Here is an 11,740-nt window from a genome sequence, read left to right on the forward strand (position 1 = left end):
GTGAGAACTGCTACCGCAGGCAACGGAAATTCCTTACTGCAGAAATAGTAGATTGATGATCCTGTCAACAGTATTGGTCTGGGCGTTCTTTTTAAAACGTAGGCTAAATGTTTCATTCAAAGCAGTGCTTTCTCGTCTGCCTGCTTCAGTCACGATAGCGAGACTGGGTCAAATGGGTCAAATGTCACTATGAAATGAGCGAAGACAGCAGAAATCAGTCACAGCAGCACAACAGTTGCTTTGCCGATATGCTCTGTATCTCCAACACTACAAAAAACTCCCAGTCACAAAACAACGGAGAGTGATCGCCGATGCACATCATTTGGAAAGAGGCAAAAAGTGTATTTAAAAAAATATTTTATCCGATATGCCATCAGCATTCTTAACCAAACTAAGTGACACACATACAAGACTGAGCTGCTATTTTATGAATTTCACCTATTCATTTTTAATCCTTATTTTTTACTTGTTTTAATGATATCTTTAATGTGACTGAGATCTGGTCTTTATGTCCATCTGTTTTGTATGTTTTGCTTTTCTAAAAATGTTGCTATAACTACCTAGCAAAGTTTCATAAAGTAAAGGCAAAGCAACGAGAAATGTAACGATTTATTCATAGATAATCATTCTTCCGCCAAGAAATATATTTCCTCTATCTGAATGGTTGCCAAGCAACGTCAAGACGCAGCTACTTTAACTTTTGTATCAAGTTATGGTAGCGCAGTAATATAGAACGGAATGTGGTCAAGGTGTATGTTTGGATGAATCATGTTCGATGCCGTTATAAAATCCAGCACAATCACAATCAAGGACCGGAACTATCAGTTTTAGAATCTATTCTAATTAAGGGCAGATCCACAATGCATAACGTTACAAATGTAGAGAGAATGTCATTCAAGTATATTAAGGATTCCAATGTAAAATGGTAAAGCAAAAACTTGTTTGAATAAGATAGGATATCATGTTGTGGTCTTATCACCCTCTCACAGTGTATAGCACAGATATAGACATGATTTGTGCTTTTATATCAATCGGACCTTCCTAAAAAAGAAACGCCATTGTGTGACAAGTGTCAAAACAGCGGCCTTGCGGAATGTGCATTTAAATACCAGAACATAACCTGATAACCTGAACAAAACCTACCCCCTACCAGGTTACATACAATAATAATAATAATAATAATAATAAAAAAATGTGACCCGATCTGGCAGAATGAGTCACAGTGGCCCAAAATTCAAAATGCTTTAGAACGCTTTAAAATGATATCCTGGTCAAAGTCATATTGTGAATCGTTGTCAAGATAGAGAATTTGGAATTATGCCATCCCACCATCTTTTTCCAATTGAAAAACATGTTTTAAGTTACAGGTTACAGGCAGGCACAGGTAGGATTTGTAACATTACATTATTGTCTTGACTAGAGAAATTCATTTTGAATGTACTTCTTTCATATATTTTCAATGGTTTTTGAAGTAATCGGTCTGTATCTAAAAATTAGAATATGCAACTTGTGACTCATTTTGTCAGATCGGGTCACAAATAGTCTGTATTTACCCTTAGCTTAGCATACGAAGTAAGCTAGCATGCTAGCGGGAATCCCATTCTTTGCCTATGGTTTACTAGCATGCTAAGCTAACTTTCAGTACTGTCTATTGTTTCCAAAAAACACAAACAACGCTCGGTCTTTATTTGAAAAAATAAAATAAAAATACTTACCCTTATCACTTTAAAGATGATGATTTCTCCAGTGGCTCCAGGCTCAAAAGGGTTTATCTGAAGCAAATCTGAGTACTTAGACAAGTAAACACCTACAAACGAAAAGTGACAACAGAAAAATCAATAGATCAACATTTGTTGTTAAGTATGTGTGAACATAAGCTGATGAACAATCTTGATTATAAATTATCATTAACTATAAAGTGCCTATCTTGTGCCCAGAGGTCCAAACAACAATGCACATTGCATTTGGAGTAATGATTAGGGTTGGGTATCGTTTGGGTTTTATCCGATACCGGTGCTAAATCTATACTTTTAAAACGGTGCCGGTGCCGTAACGGTGCCTGAACCGGTACTTTGTATTTAAATTAAAATGGTCTATTGAACTGTTATATTCAATTTACTATCAATATCTCATTGCTCCTACGCAGAATAGCCTACATTTAAAGGTTAAAACAACTTGCCATGGATGCACAAACAATGGTAAGCTCTGTTTTCAAGTTTACCCAGTGTAGGCGGTTTGCCATAAGGCATGTTAAAACCGCTTGCCATATAGAACTGCCAGGTCATGGACAACGGCATTTGCAAGCAAGCTAATCTAACAGGGACTCTTTCTGAATTACTTTCCAATTAATTTAGTGTGTTCCCAAATGCTTCAAGAAATTTCATGTCTTTCCCCATAACACGCAAAAGTTTTGAACATGTTAGGCTACATGTCGATGTTGAAATGTTTAGATTCCCAGCGCTAGGCATTTTAACAGCAACTATGGCTATGCGCTATACCAGTCAGAGTTTAATTAGCGATGAAATACAGAGGGTTCCGTAGCCTCTTTGACAGCTCAGTGACATCAGGTATGTAACCTACATATTTATGTTTTTGCCAGCTAACTTTTAACATGATCTTCATATTCCTTGTGATGCTATATGGACCTCATGCATATGAACGATTAATATCATGCCATTATGTTGTTTAGAACACACCGTGAAATAAAGTTTTCATCTTACAACTTTGCTGATAACATTTCAAATAAATGCCAGCTAGCGCATTAGCAAAGATATTGTGTAACGTATACTGTTGATGTTGTTTCATAGCCTTTTGCTTGTGTGTAGTTAGGCCCACTGCTAGATTTTAACAGGAGCTTGTGATATCGCTTTAAAGCTCAAACACTGTCCACTCGCCTATAGTGGTGACCCCTCTGGTTTATACATCCAGTGTTTATGTTAGCTAACTGTATCTGGATGTGTTGCTCTCAGAGCAAGACGTTAGAGATGGCGCATGACATGCAGTGATGCCTCGTACAAAAAAAAAAAAAAAAAAAAAAAAAAAAGCGTGATTTAAGCACCGAAATGAGGCACCGAAATCCACGTTGTTATTCGATGCAGTTACAACCGTTTTCATCGGCACCGGTGCCATATTAAAACCGTGTTTCGGTGCCCAACCCTAGTAATGATGCACATGATATCTTAGCACAACCCTGTTATATGACTTCATTCGCTCACCCTTGGAGGGATTCCCCAGCATATTCATCCAGCTGTGTCCAACATGCAGGCCTTTATCACAGATGCTCTGCAGCTGAAAAGCAATATAGTAAAACAGGTGAACATTTTCTACCTTGGTACTTGGATTTTCCAGGTTGTACTAAATTGTGCTTAAATCTGGTTAGCATCATAACCACACTGTGCTAATTCGCTGTGCTAACTGTTGTATTCAAGTTAATTCTGCAAACCAACCACCACAAATGGAATTCAATTATGTGGGAAACACTGACTTGGTACTACTGGACATTAGCCTGGGTGAACCTAGACAAACTTGTTCGCACATTTTAATTTGCTCTGCAGTCCCATCTGGAGACCCTCCCATGGAAGCAGACTTTTGAATCACCAGAACCCAGGAACAAATTATTACTACGGTATGGGACTGGCTATATATGATATATATATGACAGACAGCTGAGTAGAGTTACCAGAGCAGTTCAACACAACCGATGGTTGCACTGATGACGTCAGTGTTATACAAAATGGACGTATATTTTCTTTGGAACGGAGTAAACAACTGCATTTAAACAAACAATACCAAAGCCACAACTATCACTACATTGTCATTATCTTGTCTTGCACCTGACCTAGTACCTGGCGTTATCCCTGTGTGTGCGTGTATTTTCGTGAGAGTGTTGTTATCCTAATGTGTGTGTATATGATCCAAGCCACCTCTAGTCTGGATTGGTGTGTTTACCAACTGACTGGTTGTTGTCTCTTCAAGCCTGTGTGTGTGACCAGCACAGTCTGTCTATTTCAGTTCAAAAGGATGGTTTAACAAAATAAGTTATCCACAAAACGAAAGGAAACTCCTAAATTCCTCCAAGTTTGCAGGAGCATGTAATTCAAGCAAGATGCCAAACGAATCTCCTTCAGAAAGCACTCAGCCCACTTTTCTTTGCCCGCAGGCCAATTACAAGATGCCTGCCTACAGGTGAAGTCTCTCCCTAGCGGCTCCCCAGTGTCAGTCAGTTAACTGACCCTTATGATTACCCAACACCCTCTTTTCGATTCTATCTATCTATCTATCTATCTATTTATCATTTACCTTGTAGCTTTCACAAAGAATGAAGCAATAGGACTCCACCATCTCCTTCTCCGAGCGGCCCTCCAATTTCAGCTCCCGCCTCTTCTCAATGAACTACAACAATCAAAGGTTCACATGGTGGACAAATGTCTTAATAATAATAATAATAATAATAATAATAAATAGCTGTAGAGCAGCGATGATCAGGGCCCAAGCAGTTGATCCCTTGACACTATTTGAAGAACTTGTGATTTAGAGTATTTGTGACCATTACCCACCGTGGCAGCTACAGTGAGGGAGAACTCATTGGCATAAGTGGGACTTGACCTGAGTTGAGTGGGACCTCAACATTGCCAAACAAGTCACTTACCACACTCTTAAAATGAATGTGTTAGAAACAACACAAACTGTGTTGTCCCTGTCTGAACATAGAGATGGGTTAAAAACAACACAAGTTGTGTTATTTTCAACGTTTTCATTTTAAGAGTACAATTAAGCTATTGTGCTACTCTGCAATTGAGTATGCAGCCTGGCTGAAGTGCCGTCTAGAGGGACATGGCTGTTCAATTCAATTGCACTGTTGGGAAAGTTACTTTTAAAATGCATTCCATTACAGATTACAGAATATGCCCTAAAATGTATTTTGTAATGTATTCTAATAGATTACTCAACATCATCTATTAGAATGAGTAACACATTTTGAAAACTCAGCATTGTATTATATTTCATTAGCAGTAGATGAAACAGTTATACGAGCTCATTTGAAGTTGTAAGACTCATAGCTTATGTCAACAGCCCACAACGGACTTTACAGCGAGGATTGATTGCTGTGAAACACTGTTAAAAAAGGTTACTAAATCCCAAACAAGGTATACACAGATAAAATAATAATCATTTCAAAAGCACAATGGGAGTTACATGCCTCTTTACAGAACACTCAAGAAACAAGAACCTATACTGGTCTAAGACATGCTGGATGGATATAGGCCCTATTGGCCTTAAACTCATTTTACATTCTACATTCCCAGCAGGGTTGTGCAAAATTCAAATTGCAATTCTGCTTCCTGTTTGCTACCTCAACTGAAATGCAAGTGGAAGTGGAATTGAAGAGCCAGTTTCAATATAATTCTGGAATTTTGCACAGCCTTGATTCCCAGAGAGGTTTTTCATTTAGGCTAGTGGTGTCAAACTAATATTAGGCATTCTTGCTCAACCATAGTAAGCAATTCTAATAACATAATAATTATTTATGCATTTCCTGTATTTGTTTTCCGAGCTGATCTCAAGAACACACAGAGGTCGGGATTTTTAAAGTCGGGTCCTCCGAGTTAATGGTCGGCGTGACAAGACACATTAGCGGGTTTCCCACGGTCACACCAAGGACGTGCAAACAGGGGCGAGACAGCACTCATCCTGTCCCCATTAGCACTTCCTGAGCATAACTGTGCCTTAATCGTGTTATTCCCGAGCTATTAGCGCCAGGTTTCTGGACTCACCTTTACCCTAGGGTCAACAAGTGCTTTACTAGTGCTTGAGGGTGTCAAGGTGGAACTGAGTCTGGTAAGAGGATTCAGTGCCAAAACAACATAAACAGAGTTTTGCTAGTGATTTTCTGATAAATTGATCGACTCATGGATGTAAGGCCTAATAATATTAGGGCTAAATTAGTTAAGTGTGAGTGAGAACAACCAAAAATAGATCATGGCCATAAGAGCTAAGACATTTCGATCTGTATAACTATCAAGGCATCGTTTAAAAGCTGAGAAAAAGCTCTTTCACATGTGATATAAATGTGATGTCTGTGTGATGAGTGCTTCGTGAGAAGTGTCGCGGGCCAGATTAAAATAGTAGCCTATGCGGCCGGGTCCCAATCTGTTGGTAAATGAATCATTCCATAAGCCTATGGAGGCTATGGCAAACTTATCTAGTTTTAACTGTAGCATTAGGCAAGGCTATTTTTTCATAAAATGAAGGCTACGCCAGGGTAGTGTTCAATAAATTCCTCCTCGGATTAATGTGAGAATCAGATTCATTCATTTTAACGTTATCAAGACATGTTATCAAGTCACAGAAAATATTAGTTTGTGTTTTGAGTCTCAGTGCTTGAAGCTCGGCCATCATCACCTGTACGCTTGAATATAGCACTGGCTCGATAGTGGGTCTGCACTATTATGTCTCAGGCAGTTTTCGAACGCGGGTCTCCTGGGCTGCTGACTAGCTGAGAGCTGCAAACTGAGTGTGAGAGTACATCACAATTCATGTATGCGGACTTTCAAAATTTCAATTAGTTTCTACTTTTCTGAAATGTTGTATGTGTCCATAGATCATTGTGCTAATTACGTGTAGGAAGTTTAGTTTTGGACCTTTGCATGATATTGGCCACTAAGTTATAAAGAGCCACTTCCTTGTAATGTTCATTGAGTGCTTTTTAAAATATGGTTTGACAAATAAAAGATTTTTTGGATAATCATTTATCAGCATTGTCTGTAGATGATGTACACTGAGCAAACAGCCTCAGTTCACTTTACTTTCAATTATTTTTAAATTGTGAGCAAAGTTGACATTTTTAGAGCAAAAGACCAAACTACATACAGTCCCAAAAACAGTAGATTAAATTGATGCAAATTTTGAGGCGAGACCTCACAGTACCTGAGATATGACATGCATATCAGATCAGATGCATATCATGCGTAAGTGTGTGTGTGTACGTGCGTACAGGGCTTCAGACTAACTTTTTGCATTGGTTGCACTGGTACGCCTAACGTTTTTATTTAGGTGCACCAGCATAAAATTTAGGTGCATCCAAACTTTTCATCGCGGCGTCTTTAACGCCATAATTTCAAGGTCACCTTTTTATCGCTTTCCATTTACATTCCGTGTCGGAGCTGTTGTCAGAGCTTGGACCGGAAATGACAGTATTGATTTGATTTGGGGCCCCCACCACCTTGATGCCATCAATAATTGAATACTATGTGTCATTCATATCAGTGGCTATCCTAAGCTCTGCTCCACCCTCCACATGGAAAATGATGGCTTGTCATATGTTTCTATTTCATATTGTGGAATTCATAAACTTGATACATTTTGTTAATAATTTATAGTATTTTATGATCTTCATAATAATCAACTAATAGCTAAAAATATTTAGTAATTTGAATGGTGGTGTGTAGGTCTAATTGAGTGCCTGTCACTTTAAGAATGTGAAAATAATTAGCTTTCATTCTCACAGTTTTAGGCTAGAGGAAAATGGAAAATAGTTGTGCATCGTCCAAGTATAGCCTATATTAATGCAATTCATTATGTTTTCTATGTCATTAGGTAAAATAGATGTTCAAAAAACTGACAAGTCAAAGAAAACATTTCTGGGATCATAGAAGAGATAAGTGCAATATTAATTTCTATGATTTTGGTAAGCACTGCATTAATGATCGACATGACGCGTGAGCTAACGGGACAGTTACCTAGAAGGAACTCTCAAGATGAAAAAGTTTGCCAATAGGTTGTGCTTATTTCGGAAATGTCCTTAAACCCAACAGTAGGCCTAAATGAACTAAATACCATAGCCTCAGTAGGTTAGCAACACAAACTTAAGAGGTGCAAGTCTGCAAATCAACTTAACATCGCTACTCGCTACTTATCACGACAGCTGCGGAGAAGACACATAGGCTACGGGAAGCACCGACTGTCATTCTTAAAAGTAGGCTATAGTGATGCTAATAAAATTAGGTAATGTGATTTTGTTCCTAATTTCAGGGTATTGCGATACTTTTGTAGTAGGCTGTCGGTGCACCAGGCAAAGGAGAACGCTTAGTTTGTGGAGAGACAGCAAATGCGAGGAAAGTCTAGGCACTCACCCTTATGACATTAGGTGCACCAGTGCAACCCAGGGAAAATTTTAGTCGCACCCTTAAAAATTGTGGTCACACTCTGGAGCCCTGGTTTGTGTGTGTGCGAGCATGCGTAGTGTGTGAGTAGCTGATCATAGGGGGCCATATCATGTTGCATATTCTGCAACATCCTATATTTCTACTAAGTTATTTCTTTTTGAGAAAATCCATGACATAAACTGTGAAAAGTCAAGTCGGAAAATTTTGGATGACTTGGCATGGTGTAACCCATACAGTAGGTAAAAACAGGAACACAGAAAATTATGACAATTTCGCAGAAATGGAAGACTCACTTCTTTCTCTTGGAGCTCACTGTGAACAAGGCAATGCTTGGTGTACTGGTAACTCCCCCATGAAGAAGGATCCTTATAACCAGAGGTAATGATCTTCGATATGTCTGTGTACTCCCTGGACTCTGAGGATACATACTGGAACAGAGCTGTAAGAGAGGTAATGGGAGTGAGACATAAGGACAGACGAGAATCAATGTGGCAGGTGTTTTCACAGTGGAATGGTGTGACCTGACAAACACTATAAAGCACTATTCAACACAGGCAGCATATCATGTTAGACAATGTACTGTTCACTCTATTATTTTTATCCAAACCAAATGTATATGACAATGGCAGAAAAGTCTGTTAAAACACAGTGCAGATGTGGCCAACCAGACCAAACCACAAAATATGTACCAAAGGTAAATTGTCCACTCGTTGTAAGGGATGAAACTATTGATACACTTGAATATTGTAATAGTATGCTTTGGGATACTGTGTTGATTCTTTAAAACACTGCATGGTTTTATCTTCACTGTTCAAGACAAATATTCTTTTCTTACAAAAAGTAGGCTTGCTATGATGTAAGATGTTACAGGAATGGCAATGTCAATCCACATCCCACTATGCTGACTGCATAAGAAAATACCCTTTTACTCTAAATGTGCATATATGGTGGTAAACTTTTCATATTATATCTGGAATTGCCAGATTCCAGCCAATACACAGCCCTACTTATTATGATGATCCTACACTATCAAACCCCAGGTCTTACACCTACACAAAATCAATCAAAGATTTCACAACAGAAAACTAGCTTTGAACTTGCTACTCCGAATACAATGCCTTCTGCAACAGTATACTGGTTGTGATGCACGCAACACTTCATGTCCCAGATCAATTGAATTACTGAAGCATATATCAGACCACGCTCTGTTGACACTTAACAGTTGCAGTCAATTGCAGTACGCTAATTGTGCACAGTGGGTGTGGCTACAAACAGAACCAACAAGCGTCAGAATATCCAAGATTTCCTTTGAAATGATGTTACGCATGTTAACGTTACCATTTTGACTCTCTTTGTGGCTATAGGTTTCAAGAAATAGTATCATTAAGCCTACGATTCAGAGCAGAGACGAGATCACCTGAACATTGTGAGGTAACGAACTTTCCTTGATTAGCTACAGATAATACATTAACCACACACCAAAGCACCCCCGCCAAATTTGGTCGAACAAATTACTCTGTATGATTTGTTGACTGGCCAATCCTATCTGTTAAGTCTGCAGACATACAGAGGACTTCAGGAGTAAATGAAAAACATGCTGCCAGCTAGCCATGTCTAGCATACACAACGAGCAGCATTGAAACCAGGGGATGCACCTCTCTTTTCTTTGCTTTTCCTTGGAATTTGAAAGTTAAGCCGTGGGGTGTCTTCCATCGCTTTCAGATATGGTGGGGAACTACTGTGTTTCAATTCAGTCGATCCGCTTTTCAGTATCTCTGTATAGTCCTTGTTAGAATCAGACGCCAGTTTCCGCACACACTATGGATCCGCCATCTTGGTTCGGAGCTACTAGAACTGATTGCGGGGCTGCAGAAAAATAACCACTCCGGCCACTATATTTATACAGTCTATGACTGTAGCCATGTCTGCCGTCTTAGTATTCCTTTTTCGCCGCTGTTTTCAAACACTGTGACAAACACAGTCTCTTTGTCACAGCGATTCTGCTATAGCTTCTAAACTGAAGTAGCCCTCGTTCATCCTGCACCCGCCGTGATGTCATGTGTGTTTCTGTGACCTCCCAGTGGTTCTTTGGATTGGACTATTCCGGTTGAGAGCTGTGGATTGAATCGCCACCATGAGCACCACTCACAGGTGTATTGATGAACTACAACAGGGGTCTCAAACTCAAATGAGCTGGGGGCCAATTCTGCCAACGTCATCTGATTGGAGGGCCGGCTATTTCTGAAAATGCAATGTTCTTTTTTTCAAATACCACACAAAACTGCAAACAAAGTGCAAGTGTTTTTATCTAGTTTTAGACACCTGTGCTAGCAACCTTAGCTTATAAATAAAATAATGATAAAATAAATATTAATACAAATTATAAAATAAATGAAAAACATAAAAACAGGTATGTGTGTGTGTTTCACACCAAATAAAAGTATTTCCTCTCATAACTTTTTTAAACCTGGCAAACTAGGCATCAGGGTTAAGAAAGCAACACCATTGGATTTTTATATCAAAATTTCAAAAGGCCATGGCTTGAAAGTGGTCAGAGATGAAGTCCTACTGTAAATGTAAAAATCTTTGAGTAAAACAAAAGTTTATGAAGGGGGTAAATTTACCCATGTAATTTGTCACTGGATGGCAAGCACCTCAAATTATGCACCTTTCAGTAAATACTGGATGAACATATTTAAGCAGGTTTCCTTTCCTTTTTTCATATTACCCACATAACAAATTAACAGGAAAACACCTAAGATGTATACCAACACCTAATATGTTGTGGTTTAGTAATAGATTACTACAATATAGGCCTACAATAAAGTATTCTGGTCAAACAGTTCCTATCGCGGGTAATCTGCAGTACCCAGAAGTTCGCATCATATTGCGGGTGACTTTGTAGTTCTTTAGAGCCCTATTACTTGCCCTGCTGTCTGTACCACATCCATTACGGACACTATCATCACGATTACCACTGCAACCTCCAAGCTATGTTGGGCAGAGGGTCGAAACATGGTATGCTTAGTGGACACCGTTGTATACACGCACCTCCATTCACAGACGCACCGTGACTATCACTGTCATAGACGATCGATCATAATCTCCAAAAGGATATTCTCCTTCAGAATTAGAATAGGTGAATAACATAGCTTACCTAAGACTTCATCGCACGTGAACGTTTTTCAACATTTGGTGTAGGCCTATTTCTGCTTAATTTCTGCTTCAATTTCTGCAACACTGGCCTGCATCGCTTCCGCGTCATTACACATGCACGTCTTTGTGTTTCTCGCGTGTAATACAAGTAGGCCTATTTCCTGAAAACTTTGCGCAGCGATTTTGGGTTTGAATCAAGCTATGGATGTCTTGCACATAGTGGAGCAGAGTAGGCCTACAAATGAGATTTGTCACCGTACCTGGATCTATCGTCTATTTTAATCAGTATCGTTGTTTGTCGCAATTAATAGCCTCAAGGGCCGGATTACATTATTATTTTGTCATACGTCGCGGGCCGGAATTGGGCAGGACGCGGGCCGGGTGTTTGAGACCCCTGAACTACTGTACAAGAATACGCT

General features: G+C 39.2%; 1 protein-coding gene across 2 annotated transcripts in view; it reads right to left on the reverse strand.

The window, feature by feature from the left end:
- Nucleotides 1–10,267, reverse strand: part of tasora (transcription activation suppressor a) — a 35,165-nt gene extending 24,898 nt beyond the window's left edge. Inside the window, exons 1-5 of one of the 2 annotated variants that reach the window (XM_042089983.1) lie at nucleotides 9,821–10,267; nucleotides 8,459–8,604; nucleotides 4,300–4,392; nucleotides 3,216–3,288; nucleotides 1,716–1,807 (exon numbers count right to left, since the gene is read on the reverse strand). In XM_042089983.1, the coding sequence (XP_041945917.1) occupies nucleotides 1,716–1,807; nucleotides 3,216–3,288; nucleotides 4,300–4,392; nucleotides 8,459–8,604; nucleotides 9,821–9,878 (462 nt within the window). In that variant the 5' untranslated portion in view covers nucleotides 9,879–10,267. The remainder of the gene's footprint in view (nucleotides 1–1,715; nucleotides 1,808–3,215; nucleotides 3,289–4,299; nucleotides 4,393–8,458; nucleotides 8,605–9,820) is intronic. The other variant, XM_042089981.1, reaches the window with a different exon arrangement.
- Nucleotides 10,268–11,740: the final 1,473 nt, after the last annotated feature.

The sequence above is a fragment of the Alosa sapidissima genome, chromosome 4 (assembly GCF_018492685.1).
Source record: "Alosa sapidissima isolate fAloSap1 chromosome 4, fAloSap1.pri, whole genome shotgun sequence".
Classification (NCBI taxonomy): Eukaryota; Metazoa; Chordata; class Actinopteri; order Clupeiformes; family Clupeidae; genus Alosa; species Alosa sapidissima.